At 44.2% G+C, this 14,646-nt stretch overlaps 1 protein-coding gene across 5 annotated transcripts in view; it reads left to right on the top strand.

The window, feature by feature from the left end:
* NPRL3 (NPR3 like, GATOR1 complex subunit) overlaps window positions 1-14,646 on the top strand; it is a 90,181-nt gene that overhangs the window by 55,833 nt on the left and 19,702 nt on the right. For all 5 annotated transcript variants that reach the window (XM_019507497.1, XM_019507499.1, XM_019507502.1 and 2 more), the window contains 3 exons: window positions 3,195-3,276; window positions 11,471-11,608; window positions 12,556-12,712. In XM_019507497.1, the coding sequence (XP_019363042.1) occupies window positions 3,195-3,276; window positions 11,471-11,608; window positions 12,556-12,712 (377 nt within the window). The remainder of the gene's footprint in view (window positions 1-3,194; window positions 3,277-11,470; window positions 11,609-12,555; window positions 12,713-14,646) is intronic.

Below are 14,646 nucleotides of genomic sequence, written 5' to 3'. Positions count from 1 at the left end.
AGCAGGGCTGCTAAGGAAGCTGTCAAGAACACCCAAGAAAAGGGAGCAACACTTTTGTGTGTCGCAGGATGCTGTGGGGCTGGCTGCTAGGCTCATGGACTCTGTGGGGGCTATTGCCAGACCCAAAGACTCTGCGGTGGCTGCTACAAGACCCAGAGACTGTGGGGCTGTTGTGAGGCCACAGCTGAAGTATAGTGTTCAGTTTTGGGCACCTTAAAATAGGATGTGGACAAGTTGGAGAGAGTCCGGTGGAGGGGAACAAAAATGGTTCAGGGGCTGGATGACACGTCTTATGATGACAGACTGAGGAAACTGGACTTACTTAATTTAGAGAAGAGAAATTGAGGGAGGATTTAATAGCAGCCGTCAATTACCTGAAGTGGGGTTTGAAAGAGAATGGACCTAGATTGTTCTCAGTGGCGGCAGATGACAGAAGGAGGAGTAACGGTCTCAAGTTGCAGCAAGGGGAGTTTCGGTTAGGTATTAGGAAGAATTTGTCTCAGTAGGAGGGTAGTAAAACACTAGAACAGGTTACCCAGAGAGGTAGTGGAAGCTCCGTCCTTGGAGGGTTTCAAGACCCGGCTAGACAAAGCTTTGGCTTGGATGATCTAGATGGGGCTGGTTCTGCTTTGAGCAGAGGGTTAGACTAGATGACCTCCTGAGGTCCCTTCCACCCTAAGTTTCTATGAGTCTGTGATTATCTGCCTGACCAGGTTTGTGCTCCAGGACCTTGCTCTTCCTCTGCCTGGCCCTTGAGCCCTGGGATTGGGCCCTATGCCACCCCTATTCTGATGCAGGTGGCATGGGGTTCCAGAGTGCTAGTCTGTGGACTGGTCCCATACTATTCATTTGGCCTATGGAGCCAGAACTGTGAGCACTACTGTTATAAGATGTTTTGTTTTCATAACGTGATGTACATGAGGGCCAGGAACCGTTGGATTTTAGGACTTGTAAGATAAATGGTTGTATGTGAGCACATGGAACTGGACTTGACCTGGGAGGCCTTTTGAATCCTGTTTGCAGTTCCTATTTGTACGTACTGTATCAAACCCATCTTCTTTGAAGTACGTACAATAATTGGGCCTCATTCTTTAAAAGCAGAAGAAGGAATGGGGCACATCCTTAAAAGAGAAGTCTCAGTTCTGGAGGGTTGTGGTATTGTGCTTAAGGTCGGCTACAATATTGTGTGTGCCAACTACTAAACCGGCAGCCAAAGGGACTCCACTCTTTTGGCTATAGCAACATGGCCCAGTGTGAATACTTGCAAAATGGGGGTTGCAGTCCTTGCAAAATAGAAACTGCAGAGACCTAATGGTCCTTCTGCATCTATGCTACTCTTCTGTCAGATGAACAGGCTCTCTTAGGCCTTGTGTTTGCTTTTCCCTTCTTGGTCCCTGAAGAAGAATATTTCTAAACCCAAACCGTAAGTCTGTTTTCTGTTTTCTGCCCAAGGTTTTCATTTGTATCTCTTCTTTCAGATAACTCTCCTTACTGCAAAGTTTGCTATGCTTGCCATTCTGTTGTTTACTTTTTTTTTTTTTTGGTAAAGACCACAAAACCCAGATATTTTCATGTCTTAAGGTAGAGAGACTTCCTTGGAGAGTTGAGGGAATATTGTTGCTTTTCTGGAGAGCTTTATTTGTTGCCATTTTATGACAGATAATTATAAACTTGGCATAATAGGTAGCTGAAAATAATAATGTTGGAAGCACTATCATAAAGCAGTCCGGTGTGAATGTTGGGAAATGAGTTTGTATCGTGTGTCTGAGCCTGAACATTTGCATGATATTTTTGGTCACTACTCTTTTACAAGTTCAGTATCTAAATCAGGTAGATAACAACATGGTCTGCAATCAGAGTAAACCATCTAATGTTTGAAATAGCTGATAAAGCCTCTAGCCACGAACTAGGCCATCTGAGCCCCAGTCAGACTTTGCAAAGAGATCTTATTATAATTTTAATATTTTGAAACAAAAAATAATAAAATTTCAATTTTGAGGGAAGTAGGAGGGGAGGTTTTACTGAAGACAGATTTTCTGATATTTTTGGAGTAGTCATTTCATTACCGATGCCATACTTTTGAGTATAAACACCACACTGATTGGGCTCAGTCTAAATGGGGTCTTTGTGGCTGTTATCATTCAGGCTGGTTTTGACTTCATTTTGGTTTGTGTGCTCCAAGATCATGTATGCTGCACAGAAGTGTTGGCTGCTCAGGTATTTTTCTATTAGCTCAACTTCAAACAGTTAGTTAAAAAAGTGAATGACAACCTTTTCCTTCTGGTGCATTTCCTAGCTGGATATGGAAGTGCCCCACAGACAGTCTCAAACTCATGCTTTCCCCACTGTAACATTGTATGCTGAGAGAGGCTCACAGTATCTGAGGAAGTAAGCTTGGGCTCACAAAAGCTTATACATTTCTGATTTGGTTAATCTGTAAGGTGCACCTCCACCTTGCCTTCTTCATTGCATACGGAGTTACCTAGTCCTTCCTGAGAGGAAGCTTTCCATTTCTGTATTTTGTTTCCAGGACCGATATATGTAGTGTGACATGACGTATTGTCATAAATTTTGCATTATAGTTAAGGCATGATGTAAAAATTTCAAACTATCTAATATTCCATTTTCTGATATTTATTAGGCACTTTGGAGCCTATGGATTCATTAAAACTCAGTGGGACTTAAGCGCTTTTGAGAATTTTATCTTCTGTGATGAAACCTGAGAAGCCGAAGATTGACGAGAGTTAGCCAGTATTATTAGTAATTAGGATGGACAGTATATTTTTTAGAGTTCTAGTAATAAACCATCATTAACACCTTAGATAACTGTATGTTTGGATTAGCGTCCATAGGGTTTTGTTTTTTTATCATATCTATAAGATGAGTCCTGTTAAGAGATTTAAAAAAAAATTAAAACTTAGAAAGAAAGCCAAAGAAATATCTGCTTCTTGAATTAGTTTGAATTTAAAAAAAATTGTGAACAATTTACTCTTAATTGTCTTATGTTTACTCAAATAAGAAAGATATCTTGACATGAAAATATAGATTAAACAGACATGAAATTGCCCAGGTCCAGCGTCTCCTTGGAATAGGCTATTACAGTAGTGCAAAATTAAAATGACAGTTAATATCTATAAATGAACTTTCTCTCTGTGAGGACAATTGCAGACTTCCTTGCTTTAATCTTTCCATAGCAACAGAAGGTCCACAGTCTCCTTTCCATCACATCCTGCCCAAGTGCAAGCTGGCCAGAGACCTCAAGGAGGCTTATGACAGGTAAGTGGAATATTCACTGAGAAGTTGTTTAACCTGTAAATTCTCATGATAACCTTCTGATTTTTATTCTGTTAGTGATAATTAAAGCAAGTAGAGGTTTGGAATAATATACAGATTAACTCTCAGAATAAACTTGAAATATTAGACAGTGCTATTGCTGTCATGGTCTGCAGTGGAGTATTCAGCGGATCATTATCTGTTTCTGAAGACTGTCTTTGTCATTGCTGTAAGAAGTGTATTATTTTTTCTTGGTTGACAAGAGACAGAATAACAACTTATTTGCCAAGAATATCTTCGACAGTAGTTCTTCAAGAAGGCATCACAGACATTCAGTTTTAAGAGTGCCTCAGCCAGAATAGGTATTAATGCCAGAGACTGCACTTGCCTTGATTAGCTACACAGTGGGTGCATCTACACATGAAATTAAGGTGAAGCAATAAACTTCGGAGCTGTTTGAGCTAAGGTAAACTGCTCCTGGACACATTGTCTACATGTGTGCCCAGAAGAGCAGCAATCTGAGCTGGGGCAGAGCAGGCCTGGGCTGGTGGGGGGTACGGGGTATCAGCCCTGGGTTCTGGGTGACAGCATTGAGTGGCGGAGGGGCTGGCTGGGGTACAACGGTGCTGAATCTGCAGAGCCATGTGACTAGGCAGCAGCCAGGAGTCTGGCCGCTACCCAGTCACCGTCTACATGTGTGTTTCAGCATAGTTAATTAGTCCACTTAAGATAGTACTGTCCCCGATAGTACTATCTTATGGCAGAGTTAATTAATTTACTGTACCCTAATACCAGCTCATGTGTAGACAGTGACACTTTACTGTGGGGGTGATTAGTCTATTCTGCAGCAAAGAGCATGTGTAGATGCACCCAGTGGGCACAATTACCCAAGACGCTTTGAGCGCAGTAGAGTAATTTTACTGTGCATTAGCGTGGCAGGCAAAACCCATGCTAATGTGCCAATGCGCATGAGAATTAGCCTACTGCTCAGTACCATCACTTAAAACTAAAGGCAGAATAACCACTGTGAACTAATGCATGTGTAGATGTGCCCAGTATATACAACAAATTATGGATCAATGATATTTTCAATAGCTTGGAAAGTGTAGCCTGTCAAGACCTGACTGCTTAAAGATTTTGGGTGGGATTTCAAAGGTCTTAAAGGAATCGTGTGTTTACGTCCTGTTGAAGGCAGGCGAATAGAAGGAAGAAAGTTTGACCAGTTGTTAGGACAGTGGCCTAGGATTTTGGAGATGTGGCTTGGTATTCATTGCTCTGCCTCAGGCTCCTTATGTATGTGTCTTTGGTCAGGTTACTTTATCTCACTGGCTTTCAGTTCCCCATTTGTAAAAAGGGAAAAAGAAAAGCTTTGAATAACACCTGATGAAGTAGGTTATTGCCCATGCAAACTCATACTTCTCTGAATCAGTCCAGGGGCGGGCAAAGTCTGGCCCGCCAGCTGGATTGGGCCCTCGGTGGACTCCGTTTCCTAGCAGCCCCTGCCTGTGTCACTGCAGCCAGTTTTCATGGAGATCCCAAAAGTGGTGGCACTGTGACAGCGAGGGGCCAGGGTTTCCATGGAGACTGGCCCCAGCAGCACTGGCAGGGCACACGGCTGGGCAGGGAGCTTGCTCCAGGGCTGGGATCTTGTGGCAGTAACAGTGTGGTCCAGAGCTGGGGCAGAGCTGTAAGCTGCTGCCTGCATGTCAGCGCTGCTGGGGCCGGTCTCTGTGGAAGCCCTGGCTCTGCACTGTCACAGCACCACTGCTACTGGGATCTCCATGGAAACAGGCTGCACTGATGCAGGTAGTGGCTGCTGGGACATGGAGTCTGGCCACTGGCCGGATCTGCCATTTTGCCCACCCCTGAGTTAGTATCTAAGGTACTATCCTGACTTCAGGCTTAACACCTCTGGATTGGTGTGAATCTTATGAAATATATGCTTGTTTTTATAGAATAAAACACATTTTCCTGGCCTGGCTTTTGAGAATCAAACATTTCTTGCTTTTTTGTTTTCCTCCTGGATTATTAAAGCTGCTGCTGGATGGTAGAATGCTTTCTGCATAATAGCATAGTGACATCTAGTGACAGAGAACAGTGATTGAGATCAATTTAAATTTTGGACCAAAACATCGTGGTAAGGGAAGACATTATATATCAGTAGTTTATCTTCACTACTCCCAGATCCTAGCAACTGTTTTCCTTTGAAATAAACTTATGCTATGAAAAAAACACATTTTGAATATTGATCTGTCTTTAATTATTTCCATAGTTTGTTTATGGGTAAAAATGTTGCTATACACTATTCTACTTAAAATTGGAATTTTTTTTTATTTTTAAGGGTTTCTTAATAAAGTTCTGTTTGCATTTGTAGTAGAATGTGTTTTATATCATTGTTTCAGCATTACTTCATATTTGGGGCTTTGCAAAGTGATATGTTTTGTATCTGTGTTTGATGAGCCTGAGGCAGCCACTGGCCATACTTTATCATGAGTCATGTAACTATAAACCTAGGTATTAGTAAGGCCATGTCTTAATTTTATATGAATTTCTAATATAGGCTAGAACTTCATGGGTCTGTGCACAATGTAGTAGATAGGGTATGTGCAATTGCATGGCCAGGTTTAGATTCCAGCTTTCCAGTGACCCACTTGGACCAACATTTTCAAAAGTGAGTGCTGATCTTTTTTTGGATACTTAATCTGAGATACCTTGGACTTGATTTACCAGAAATTCTGAACCCCTTTATTCATTTTAATTGGAATGATATGCAAACAAGTATGCTCCCCACTAGATGGCGCTAGAGTATTTCAGGCAACTATAACACACCTAATTACTTCATTCTGTAAAATCAGTCATACATAAAATCTAAACATTTCTCCTAGGTAAAATATCACTTAAGCCCAGATTTTTGTATTGAATGCTTTTACCTTTTAATAATAATATCTATGGTATTGGCAGTATATAATTACAGGTAATTATAAAACTAGTTTCCATCTATTGGTTTTCTTGATCAGGTACAAAGATTGTAAGGATGTTGGACATTCATTTTTCACATAAACAGTAATCTTGGAACAAAAAGCAGTAGCTTTAAGGTTAAGAAATGTCAGCCACAGCTCCTTTCTAAATTGGAGTTTTCATCAATTTTGAAAATAGGTACCCACCATAAAATCTGAACTGCCACCTCAGATAACTGAAAAAACCCACAATCTACCACTGTTAAATCTGTAGCTCTAAAAAGTGGTTTAGCCTGACAGCTGCCCATAGCTTACATTTTTCTTCTTGGAAAACTCCTATCTAAGATTACTTGGATTCTACTATTTTCACCTCTCTGAAGCTGAAAGTTTTCCACTCCCTACCCCATACATAAAGAACCTCCTCATAATTTTTGCAGCTGACTTTTTAAAAATTGCAACAACAGAACAAGAATCAATAAAAACCCATGAGAGAAGTGTGTCATTGGTTTATTAATTTTCTGTATGAGCTTTTTCTCTCAAAATGTCAGATATCCCGACAAGATATGCAGGCTCCTTGGAAACTTAAAGATGTACTGCAGAGAAAAAATTGTTGTATAGATATGCATATCATAAATGACCACAAAGACAAACTGGATATACATTGCCATGGTCTGGCAAAAGAGGCCAGCGTAAGATCTATAGAATTTTGACATCAGCATATAAATGCAGGATGTGCCGTGCTACAGCAATAGAGATTATACTGCATGACGGAGCTCAGTGCATACACCAGCCATAAAAAAAGACAGGTAGTGTATATGGAAGAGGTGTATTTCATTCAAAGTACCATCTAGCCACAGCCTTATATTATCAAGAAAAGACTCCTGACACAAGTCTATAATTGTTTTCCTAACCTAAATAGAATACCTCTATAAACTCACTAGGGGGGACCAGAAGGGTTTGGGGGAGATGCTTTTTCCCCTAGCGCCCGCTGGCATAACAAGGAGTAATGGGCACAAGTTGATGGAGAGGAGGTATAGATTGGACATCCGCAAAAACTACTTCACAGTTAGGGCGGCTAGGAGCTGGAACCAACTTCCAAGGGAGGTGGTGCTGGCCCCTACCCTGGGGGCTGGATGCCTACCTGGCTGGACTCATTTGAGTCCCGTTTTTGTTTTTGGGGTTTTGTTGTTCTCCCGCCCTGGTGGGGGGTCGGGCTAGAAGATCTACTAGGTCCCTTCCGACCCTAAATCTATGAAACTATGAAACCTATAATAAGCATATGTATAGAACATTTTATTTAAAAAGTGAAATGTTTTAAAAAGATGAGTGGGTATAATTAGCCATTTGGCAGATGGAGAAAGAGATATGGAAGTTAAGGCCAACATTTTCAAAGATTCTTTTGTTTTTTGGGTCCCAGCTTGGATTATTTTTTATTTGATTTTCAGAGATGCTGATACTCTGAATTGACTTTAATTGGAGCTGTACATGCGTATAGCCTCTGAAAAGCATTCTCAAGGTCTGTTAGGCAGCTAGAATTAGTGGACACTTTACAACCCATACTCTCTAATGTAGGTAATTAAATTGATTTGGAGTTCAGATATAGTTGGTAAAAGCTCCATATTTCTGAAAGAGGATTGCGTCTCAGTTTCCAAATCATTTAGAATGCCATCTCCTCAGGGCACAACTAGTGCATGAAGTCAGCCGTGCTGTTACTATCTTCCTAATAATAATAATAATAATAATAATATCTCTGTAGCGAGACTTACAAACTAAGTGTGTTTAGATGAACAGTGGATAGAAACTACCTCCTGGAAGCTAGAAAAAGCAACTAGTTTTTGTAGTCTGAAGCTCATTTTGACAAGATTATTGTCCCATGAGTATGCTTTTCATCACTTTACTTGGTTAAAAATGAGGTGCTATCCTGCTAGAAGTGAGAGGGGAGGGAACAAAAGCTGTTTACTGCTACAGGTTACAGTTACCCTTGATGAACATTGTCCTGGGACGCGAGGGACGCAAGAATACTTACCAGCAGCTCAGGAAACAGCACGTGAAGGATGGGAGACAAAATCCGCGTGGCTCGTCAGCTGCCTGTTTATACAGCTGCAGCCGGCCGGTTACATCAGCGCTGAATGCCGGCTGGCATGAATAAAAATGGCGGCGCACGCTGCGGAGCCAATGGAGAGGGAGAGGAGACGGCAACTGATGTCCCTGCAGCTGAGGCAAGCTGGCACACCGGGCCAGAAGAGGAGGAATGTCCGGGATGAGAGTAAGAAGGGAGAAGAGGGTCGTCCAGGTGGCGCTGCGGATGTGGCTGCGGAGGGACACCAGGATCACCCTGTAAAGACCGCAGGGGGTATCCCTGAAGAGATCAGCCCCAGGAGAGAGGGACTGCAAGGGATCCAAGAAAGAGATGCTGCCGAGGAAAGCATCGTCGCTGGACCAAGAGGTGCCTTGGAGTAGGCAGGGAACTGAGTGCCTAGGCATAAGGCAGCCCGTGCCCCAGTGAAGTGTGTGGGGGGGGCAGTTAAAAGGGCAGTACGCCCAGTTTTGTGTTGGAGCGTCCTTTTCAGTTTCTTTTGTGTTTGTTCCTCCCCGAGCTCCAGGGGGCATCTGAAGGTAGTAGACACGCACTGTAGGCCTAGACAGTGTTGGGGAAGGGCCCAAGAGGGACCCGGTCGAGAGTCCTAGGAACGAAATGCCGACCAACTCGACACCGCTACACAGGAGGCGTGAGGCTGGGGTGTAGGGGTGGCAGAGCCCTGAGAGTGACCGCTGGGAGGAACCTTGGGCCAACAAGTGCGCCCAATGAATGACCCCGGACACTGAGGTCATCAAGTCATGGCAGGCGAGCACAGGGTCTGGGAGTCGGCCAGAAGTCACCAGCTCAGGCAACGGCACGAGCCCAAGAGGTGTGTAACATCGATCACCCGGGCGAGAGTGGCATGAGAGCAACTAGTTGAGTCCCGGCGGTGACAAACAAAAGGATTCTTAGCAAGGTGAGGGGAAGGAGTGGTGCCCTATGACATCTTATGGTAAGAGCAGAGGTGCTCAACCTTTGGCCCTCAAAACACCTGAGCCTCAGAGTTCCCCATGGGTTGGGAAATTTGGCAGTAGGGGAAGTGGTAATTGCCAAGCCCCTTACAGCAGGTTGGGGCTGGGCCATGCACCCTTCCCTCGGCAAACCCAGACCTGGGTCCTAATGTGCCTGCCCCAGGTACTGGATCTAGACCACTAGCTAGATCTGGCCTGAGGACAGACCAGGCACTGGCCATCTGGCCTGCCAGGCAGAAAAGGTTGAGCACCACTATGGTAGAGTATTCTACAGTGTGGCTTTGAAAGCCAACTCTCTCAGCTGCCTTTCTTTTATTTTTTGTCTTTGACTGTATGAACAGAGGCTTACATAGTAGGGTGGTGCAGAGTGTAAATAGGCTTATGTTTACACAGGCTTTCATGGCCCTGAATCTAAATGCATCTCTGATTTGGTTAGTTTATAAGGTGGAAATCTATTATATCCTTCTGTCCAAATCTGAAACCTGCTTTGTTTTGATGTATCGAGTGAATAGAAATGGAGAAGCCACAGGTTCTCAAACTTAGTCTCTCTGAAACCTGGGGAGCCCGACCATGGTATGGTATGAGTAATTTTGGAATTCAGAATGTGCTGTATTTCATGGGATTTCACTCTGCATCCCATTAAGACATTTTACCAAATATGCATTATTACACTATGGGTGGATCTTTTGAGGTCCTACTTATCAAGGACAAACAGTGATATTTAAATTGTAGCATTGAAGTCCAAGACAAACTGGGGAGTTTCCAACACTGTGATGTAACCTTGAACATATTCTGAAGGCTTCTGGCTGATGCCTAAATGTGTTACTGAAAAGTATGAAATTGGCTTCCATACTTATTGCCTTACATGTCGGATTAGTTCAATGTATACTTTGAAGTGGATATTTTTAAGTCTGCATGTTGAGCGATGATTAAAGTTTAATCTTTCTGCTTTGGAACAATGTTCAATTTCTGAAGTAAAGCTGTATCTAACATTTACCCAAAGTGAGATTGAAAGAACATGTACTGCAAAAATTCCATTTTTGTTGGGTTTTGTAGAAGCAATCTTTGCAAGCTCTGCATCCCTTTTTGTGTTGTTATGCTTTTGAAATATAACAGTGAGAGAAAGTGGGATAGTCTTTATCTTGAATTAGGTTTTTTGAGGTTAAATGACCATTTGCAGCAATTAGCATGGTACATTTGGGGAACTTTATTGGTTGGTGCCTTCTTTGAACATGGTTTGTTAGAGAAATTATTTACATATAAAACTTTGCTGTTTGGACAATATTATGCAACACAAAAAATGTGAAGAAAAAAATGAGAATCTTTTGAATAACCTGTACCTTTCTGAAGCAGCCAGAGGCAGTATTTTCTAGTAATGAGGATTAAAACACCAGTGCCTGAAGTGGTTTTCAGATTTTGTTTCAGAAACAGTTTTGTGTAAAATACTGACTGATATCAGATGGTGTAGATGGGGCACAAACATTTTTTTTAATTGCATCAACCAGCATAAATGTGTCCCTAGAAATGTCTGTCTGTCTGTCTGTCTCTCTTGCGCACACGCACACGTGTGTGTGGGTATATGCACTTGTATCATGATGAAGAAGGTGGTGAATGCAAGGAAGATAAGGAGAAAATACAAGATTGTCTGAAATGAAGGAAGAGTTTGCAGCCACTTTTGTTATGTCATATGACAGGCAGGAACAGGTCAGTGAGAAACTAAGATAGACGGGTCAGTTTTCTTGTTATGACATGTTTGGTAATGCCTAACATGTAAGATGGACCTTTCTCCCTTCCTCTTTACAATTCAGTGAATGATGGCAGTATTATTGGGCCACATTCATCATTGCTCTGAGCTCCCTTCTGGGGAGTATCCCAGTACAGGAGCCCCGCGCCATCCATGGGAGACCCTTCTCTTCTCCTGGGACATTGGTGATGGCTAGCTAGAGTAAGAGTGGAGGGGCTAGAGCCTTTGCAGTCACTAAGAGAAGGTAATGCTTCATGGGTACTAATTATGGAAGTCCTTACTGCTAGGCATTCCTGTGGTTGTTGCCAGTCCCTGTGGGGAGTGGATGCAATTTCCTCCTCTTATGTTCTTGTTGTGATACCAGCAGAGTAGAGCTGGTCCACTGTTTTCATTAGGGAGATGATATGAGCCTTCATTGACATTTTGTTTTTTTATCTTATTTTAGTCTCTGTACAACGGGAGTGGTACGTTTGCATATCAACAACTGGCTAGAAGTGAGCTTTTGTCTGCCTCATAAAATCCATTACGTTGAAACAAATTTTATACCCCCTGAAGCAATTGAAAGAAGCCTGAAATCTATTCGGTAAATACGTGCTGTCCTTCAGGACTTATGTCTTCCCCCTCCCTTGTCTTGGAGATATACCAGTATTTATGTTTCACTCCATTTGGTTTTAGGACCAATTTTGCTGTATTACTGAAAAATGTTACAGAAATAATGAAGATTTGCTTTTTCTTATGCCCAAATTTGGAAAGTTGAGTTTGGATTGTATCTTTATATGTTAAGTGGTGATAGATCCCATCTGCATTTCCTAAATTATGCTAATGAGTTGAAACTAAACTCTGCTTTGCTCCCTGGCTTCTCTTTGCTTAGATTTTTAAATTATTTTTGTGCATTGACAGTGATTTGATACTGTGAAGTAACTGTATAAACTGTAGAATAGTTCAGTAACCAATGTCTGCATTGTCTAAAATCAGAAGATCTTGTCTTAGAAGTTAAGATATTCTTCATTCAGAATACTATCAAGAAAACACTTCTTTTTAATCCTAGTAATCTTAAAATGATATCTCATCTATGTCAAAGTTCCAGGCATGTCTAAATTCTGTGGAATTGTTATTTCCTGCAATTTTCCTGTTTTTGTTTCCTGCAGTGCTGCAAACATTTAGTCACAAAAATCATATGCTCTCTTACTTGCATTTTTAGTGCCCAGTTCTAATCAGTAGCACAAGTGAGCTAAGTTGTTTCATCTCTGCTTCATTGGTACTGTAATCTGTCCGTCTTGTCTTGTATGCCAACTCAATTCCATTTCTGTTTCTTGCTATTGAGCTGTCCCATTATGATACAAGCTTCAGCCTCCTTTTTACAGAAGACATCATCTTGTGATTTTAAACAAAAATAAGACATTTGTGAATGCTGCTTTGCCAAAACTGTAATATTTAGATATTCTGTTTTGTTAATATTTTGTCCACTTACCACAGCTAAGTCTTCAAGAAAGCAGCAGTTAATAGTGACACATATCCGTTTGTCTTCAGGCCTTACCATGCCTTATTGCTTCTGAATGATGAGAAATTGTTGCTTAGTGAGCTCCCATTGGACTGCTCCCCTGCCCTAGTGAGAGTAATTAAAACTACCTCCGCTGTGAAGAATCTGCAGCAGCTGGCTCAGGATGCTGATTTGGCATTACTACAGGTACCTCTAATTACTGAGCATTTCCTTCTATGTTCCTGTGGTGTTCCTTTAAATCATGGCAGCCTAACTGATGGATAGCCTGAAGAAGTTAATGCACAGCCCACTGCTAGGGGGTGGGGAAGAAACTGCTGCATGCCACTGGTGCAGCCTAGGGAGATGGGGACGGGGGGAGGAAGAGGGGTGCAATGCTCTGCTTTAAACAGACACAGAATGCCATATAAGATTAAAATGTCAGAACTGGGGAGAAGATTGGAAAAATGTGGTAAATAAGGCCTGATTTGGTAGATGATGTTGGTCAGCCTTGGTGCTTTAGCTGATTCCAAAAGAATTGTATCCTGAAGTAGTCATTCAGTCTCCTACCTTATCTTACATTGTTGTTTACTTTAAAAGAGTATACATGTTGATGTCAGTGTAACTTCATAGATGTCTCCATCTGTTCACTGCAACTGGATTTTTTAGTCTACAATGCCGTGTATGGACTTTGTCAGGAGAGAACAGTGGTGCTATTGTCTGTGTCAGCACAATGCATCTAGCCAAATTAATATATTGTATGCATTAAATGATACTATTGCTGTGACACCTAAAGGTTGCAACCAGGCAGGGCACCGTTGTACAAGTAGGACAGGGGTTGGGAACCTATGGCACTTGTGCCAAAGGTGGCATGCAGCATGGTTTTGATTGGCACACAGACTGCTTCCTGCCCCGAGGGGCAGGAAGAGCCGTGCCCAAATTGAGCAGCACATGGCTGCCCTGGACCTGCGTGGGACCTGGCCCCATCACGGTGCTGCCGAAGGCCCTGGCCATGTGCTGCTGGTGGGCCCCAGCCTTGTGTGGGCCCAGCCCCAGCCGCCACCACCACTGTTGCAGGCCCCAGCTCTGCACGGCCCTGGCCTCAGCCCCAGCCCCAGCCCGGTGCCGCCGCTGGTTCCATCCTGGCTGTAGCCCCAGCCCTGTGCTGCCCATGGCTGGGCTCCAGCCCCAGACCCCTGTTGCCGGTGGGCCCTGGCCTGAGCCCCAGCCCCAAGCTGCCCATGGCCCTGGCCACTGCCCCAAAGGGCACAGTGCCGTCATCTGCTGTCTTCCCGGAGCCTGGTGCCGGGAGACAGCCAGGGCCGGGGCGGGGAGGCGGCAGCTGTTTGCAGCCTTCCAGCTGCAGCCGGCCCAGGTTCGAGGTAGCTGCTGATTAGTCATTGAGCCTGGGCTGCTCCTACCAGCCAGCTGGGAGGATGGAAGCCCTGCTGCAAACAGCCCAGGCTACGTGGCTATCAGCAGCTACCCAGAACCTGGGTTGGCTTCAGCCGGGAGGCTACAAACAGCTGCTGCCTCCTGGTCCTGGCCCTGGCCCCAGCCCCAGCCCCAGCCCCAGCTGCCTTCCAGCCCCAGGTCCAGCCCTGGGCTCCTGGGAGGCAGCAGATACTGGTGATGCTTCCCGCTGTGCTGTGCCCTTGCTGCTTCTTCTGCAGAGCAGCGTGTGAAACCCGGCACAGCAGGGGGCGCAGAAAGCTGCCTGCCGCTCCAAGCTCCCCACTGCCCTGGCCACATGTCCCCTGCAGGTGGGGGCAGCAGCGAGGGGCACAACTCTGCATGCTGCCCACGCTGCTCCTGTGCACACAGATGAAGTGTGACCCAGGCAGTGTGGAGCTTGCAGCAGTGGGCAGCTTCCCTGTGCAGCCCCTCTGTGCACTGCTGCTTTGGATCACACGCGCGCTCAGGAGGGCTCAGGGGAGGGCAGCAGGGCTGGAAGCGCAGCATGTGCGAGTGCAGCACAGCGGGGAGCACTGCTGGTATCTGCTGCCTCCCTGGAGCCTGGGGCCGGGTCTGGGGCTGGAAAGCTGCTAGGACCGGGGCTGGAGCAGGGAGGCAGCAGCTGTTTGTAGCCTCCTGGTTGCAGCTGGTCCAGGTTCTGGGTAGCTGCTGATAGCCACGGAGCCTGG

Source organism: Gavialis gangeticus, unplaced genomic scaffold (assembly GCF_001723915.1).
Source record: "Gavialis gangeticus isolate Ggan-Ray unplaced genomic scaffold, GavGan_comp1, whole genome shotgun sequence".
In the NCBI taxonomy this organism is placed as follows: Eukaryota; Metazoa; Chordata; order Crocodylia; family Gavialidae; genus Gavialis; species Gavialis gangeticus.
Note: the sequence above shows the minus strand (reverse complement) of the source record. Positions and strands in the feature narration are given on the sequence as shown.